The sequence below is a fragment of the Nerophis lumbriciformis genome, linkage group LG07 (genome assembly GCF_033978685.3).
Source record: "Nerophis lumbriciformis linkage group LG07, RoL_Nlum_v2.1, whole genome shotgun sequence".
Classification (NCBI taxonomy): Eukaryota; Metazoa; Chordata; class Actinopteri; order Syngnathiformes; family Syngnathidae; genus Nerophis; species Nerophis lumbriciformis.
The window spans coordinates 38,527,501-38,532,500 of NC_084554.2; the positions used below are offsets into that span (position 1 = coordinate 38,527,501).

A 5,000-nucleotide genomic window follows, 5' to 3' on the forward strand; every position below is an offset into this window, starting at 1 on the left:
AGTCCATGTGATAAAACCAACACATTTAGCTGCACTGCACCAATTTTGTCAAGAGGAGTGGTCAAACATTCAAACAGAAGCTTTTGGATGGCTACCAAAAGCGCCTTATTGCCGTGAAACTTGCCAAGGGACATGTAAGCAAATATTAACATTGCTGTATGTATACTTTTGACCCAGCAGATTTGCTCACATTTTCAGTAGACTCATAATAAATTCATAAAAGAATCAAACTTCATGAATGTTTTTTGTGACCAACAAGTATGTGCTCCAATCACTCTATCACAAAAAAATAAGAGTTGTAGAAATTATTGGAAACTCAAGACAGCAAAGACATTATGTTCTTTACAAGTGTATGTAAACTTTTGACCATGACTGTATCTTTAGAAAACATGTTTTCATAAGCTTTTATAGGCTTATATAGGCCCTAAAATGTGTATATATATATTTTTTATTTTTTATTTTTTTTCTTGAAAATAATTCAAGTGACGACTGCTTTTTCAATAAAACATTTAAACATACACAATATTTTCCATGGATCAAAAGTATTTGGACATGAGCACAAACACAAGCCGGTTTGGTCTCCGCGTGGACACTTTTTACCGCCGCCACCAAACTAGCAGGTGCTCCTTTGAAGAGTGTCGAGTTGGCGACTTTGGAGGTGAGTGACAGTCACAGGAGTGTCGTGGTCTCTCCACAGATGGCCAAATTCCGCAGCCTGCTCTTCACCGCCGAGGGCGAGGCCGAGTGCTGCATGATGGACAACTACCGTCCCCCGCAGCCGCTCAAAGGGCGCCAAGTCCGCTCTTTCTTCAAGTGAACATGTCCTTGCCCATTTTTTTTTTAACCGCGCTTCCCTTCCCCTTCTTTTTGGTCCTGGAGTGCGCCCCAAAACTCACGTAGCTCCACCTCCGTCCGATTGCCCCTATGTGGAATTTTGATTACAGTTGATTTAAAGCACTTCGCAGGTGTCGCCATGCAGGAAAGAAGCCAGCAGTTTTTTCCGGAAGCTTTTTGGGAGCTCTCGGGATGCTCAAACGTGGACCAGACGTTGGCCGCCGGCGTTACGCAACTGACCCGCTTATCGATTTTTGGATATTCCCACAACATCCAGGACATCCAAGGTGCTAGAAGGCCTCAAACCTGCTGATGTGTCACCCTGTTTTTTTTTGTCTAATTTATGCTAATTGACATGCCCTGAAATGTAAACATGTCTACAAAATAAAATGTGTGATGTAAAGCTGAAAAGCGCACAATCGCCACAGCCAAGAAGACGAGAAGCTGCCAAAAGACAAGTTTTTACGCTCGATAGCAGAGCTTTAGGAGTCTAAAGTCACCTCTTCCCACTGCTTTTCTTTAATAAAGATTGTGATTATTTTCTTTTCTTTTACGGATGAAAACAAGCCTTATTGTTCTAGTAGTTCTGTGTTGTTCTATTTTGGAAGTGGACACTTGACCAGTGGAATAAATCTATTTTAAAACTTAAAAAAATGTTGTTGTTTTTTTAAACTCCCTGCATTTTGACTACCGTATTTTTCGGACTATAAGTCGCAGTTTTTTTCATAGTTTGGCCAGGGGTGCGACTTATACTCAGGAGCGACTTATGTGTGAAATTATTAACACATTACCGTAAAATATCAATAATATTATTTAGCTCATTCACATAAGAGACTAGACGTATAAGATTTCATGGGATTTAGCGATTAGGAGTGACAGATTGTTTGGTAAACGTATAGCATGTTCTATATGTTATAGTTATTTGAATGACTCTTACCATAATATGTTAAGTTAACATACCAGGCACGTTCTCAGTTGGTTATTTATGCCTCATATAACGTACACTTATTCAGCCTGTTGTTCACTATTCTTTATTTATTTTAAATTGCCTTTCAAATGTCTATTCTTGGTGTTGGGTTTTATCAAATAAATTTCCCCAAAAAATGCGACTTATACTCCAGTGTGACTTATATATGTTTTTTCCCTTCTTTATTATGCATTTTCGGCCGGTGCGACTTATACTCCGAAAAATACGGTAAGTTAGTTTGAGTGCTAATCATTAAATTATGCACTTCAGTCAACAAGGGATGTTTAATCGGTAAGATTGTTTGTTTATGCTAGGCAACGTAGCATGAAGGCTAAAATAAAAAGCCTTTGTACAAGCTAGCAAGCGCTAAATAACACTTCTACACTCTAATTTGATGTTTTATTTATTTTATATGACGGCATACTTAAGTTTTATGTGCCTACGTATGCTAACAAGGTATGTTTATCAATAAGGTCGCTGTTTGTCTATGCTTATCAACGTAGCATGAAGGCTTTAAAAAAGTTAAACTACCGGTAGCACTTCTGTACTTAATTAGATTTTTTAGGCTACTTACACATTTTGCGAGCATAAGTAGTGCTAATTGAAATTTTTGTTTGTAGAGTTAGCATACTTGCCAACCCTCCCGGATATTCCGGGAGACTCCCGAAATTCAGCGCCTCTCCCGAAAACCTCCCGTGACAAATTTTCTCCCGAAATTCATGTGGACCTGAGTGACGTGTCGACAGCCTGTTTTAACGTCCGCTTTCCCACAATATAAACAGCGTGCCTGCCCAATCACGTTATAACTGTAGAATGATGGAGGGCAAGTTCTTGGTTTCTTATGTGGGTTTATTGTTAGGCAGTTTCATTAACGTCCTCCCAGCGCGGTAACAACACACAACAACAGCAGTCACGTTTTCGTCTACCGTAAAGCAGTTTGTCTGCCGTAAACAGCAATGTTGTGACTCTCTTAAACAGGACAATACTGCCATCTACTGTACATGCTTATGTGACAATAACATCTACGGCTTTTAGAGAGTGTAGTGCACAACTGCGCGCACACAAGGAGACGAAGCAGAATGCATCATCAGAGAGGGTGTTCAGCATGGTTAGAAAAATGGTGACAGATATTAGAACAAGGATGGACAATTCAACCCTTAACTCAACAATGAGTAGATGAGTGTTATGTGTGTGTATATGTGTAAATAAATGAACACTGAAATTCAAGTATTTCTCTTATTTATATATATATATATATATATATATATATATATATATATATATATAGCTAGAATTCACTGAAAGTCAAGTATTTCTTATATATATATATATATGAAATACTTGACTTGGTGAATTCTAGCTGTAAATATACTCCTCCCCTCTTAACCACGCCCCCCACCTCCCAAAATCGGAGGTCTCAAGGTTGGCAAGTATGAGAATTATTAAAAATAAAAGCTTTGAATCTTAAGTTATAAACCATTCAATGCTTAGCATCTTAGCGTTATAGATAAGATAGCCTTTACAAGCGCTAAAATAGTTCAATGCTAATGTGCATAACATAAGTCATTAAAAAGCTTGGTAATGTAGAATAAAAGCTAACAGGTTTTTCACAAGCTAAATCAAGCCTTAATCAGTACTTTCCAGCCCTCCATTTGAAAATATGTTTTGGCTAAAAACCTTTTTAACATAAATTATGATTTAAAAAAATTAGCTTCTCAAAAGCTTGATTTGGCAGCATTATAGCTAAGTTAGCCTCTTAGCTCGGCAACGTACCAAAGAGGCTATAAAAAAGTAAAACAAACACTTTTTGTAATTCATTTTGATTTTTTTTTTTCACATTTTAGCATAAAGGCTACCTACACATAAACATTTTGCAAACACAAGTAGGGTTAATTAAAATGTGTGTTGGTAGAGTTTGTTTAAAAAAAATCAGATTTTAAGTTATAAGCCACAGCTTAGTATCTTAGCGTTTAAGATAAGCTAACCTCTATTAGCGCTACAATAGCTCAATGCTATGTTGTGCTTAACATAAGTCATGAAAAAGCTTGGTAATGTAGCATAAAAGCTAAGTTAGCTTTGTCACAAGTTAGATCGAGCGCGAGTTACAACTTTCAAGCCCATCCATCCATCCATTTTCTACCGCTTATTCCCTTCGGGGTCACGGGGGGCGCTGGAGCCTATCTCAGCTACAATCGGGCGGAAGGCGGGGTACACCCTGGACAAGTCGCCACCTCATCGCAGGGCAACTTTCAAGCCCTCCATTTAAAAAGATTTTTTGACATTAATTATTTTTAACATACATTAAAACTCGCTTCTCAAAAGTTTGATTTGTTGGCAAAGTAGCTAAGTTAGCCTCTTTGCTCGGCAACGTACCTAAGAGGCAAAAAAAAAAAGTAAAACACTTTTTGTAATCCATTTTGATTTTTTTTTTTCACATTTTAGCATAAAGGCTACCTACACATAAACGTTTTGCAAACACAAGTAGGGTTAATTAAAATGTGTGTTAGTAGAGTTTGTTAAAAAAAAAAATCAGATTTTAAGTTATAAGCCGCAGCTTAGCATCTTAGCGTTTAAGATAAGCTAATCTCTATTAGCGCTAAAATAGCTCAATGCTATGTTGTGCTCAGAGGTGGGTAGTAACGCGCTACATTTACTCCGTTACATCTACTTGAGTAACTTTTGGGATAAATTGTACTTCTATTTATAGAGAAGAAACGCTACTTTTACTCCGCTACTTTTATCTACATTCAGCTCGCTACTAATTTTTATCGATCTGTTAATGCACGCTTTGTTTGTTTTGGTCTGTCAGACAGACCTTCATAGTGCCTGCGTTTCAACAAATACAGTCACTGGTGACGTTCACTCCGTTCCACCAATCAGATGCAGTCACTGGTGACGTTGGACCAATCAAACAGCCAGGCGGTCACATGACCTGACTTAAACAAGTTGAAAAACTTATTGGGGTGTTACCATTTAGTGGTCAATTGTACGGAATATGTGCTGTACTGTGCAATCTACTAATAAAAGTTTCAATCAATCAATCAAAAGTGTGAAGGAAAAAAGACCCTTTTTTATTTCAATCGTACATCCCGTCAAAAGCCTAAAGACTGACTGCACAGTTCCTGTCTTCACAATAAAAGTGCCGCTCCATCGCGCCTGCGCTTTCAAAACAAGAGTCTCCGAAAGCCAGCGCAAACAA

The 5,000-nt window shown here is 37.9% G+C and overlaps 1 protein-coding gene across 1 annotated transcript in view; it reads left to right on the forward strand.

Annotated features, from left to right (window-relative positions):
- The window catches only part of LOC133609543 (carbonic anhydrase 1-like), a 10,305-nt gene extending 8,817 nt beyond the window's left edge, over positions 1-1,488 (forward strand). Inside the window, exon 7 of the mRNA XM_061965198.1 lies at positions 698-1,488. Within this exon, the coding sequence (XP_061821182.1) occupies positions 698-817 (120 nt within the window). The 3' untranslated portion in view covers positions 818-1,488. The remainder of the gene's footprint in view (positions 1-697) is intronic.
- Positions 1,489-5,000: the final 3,512 nt, after the last annotated feature.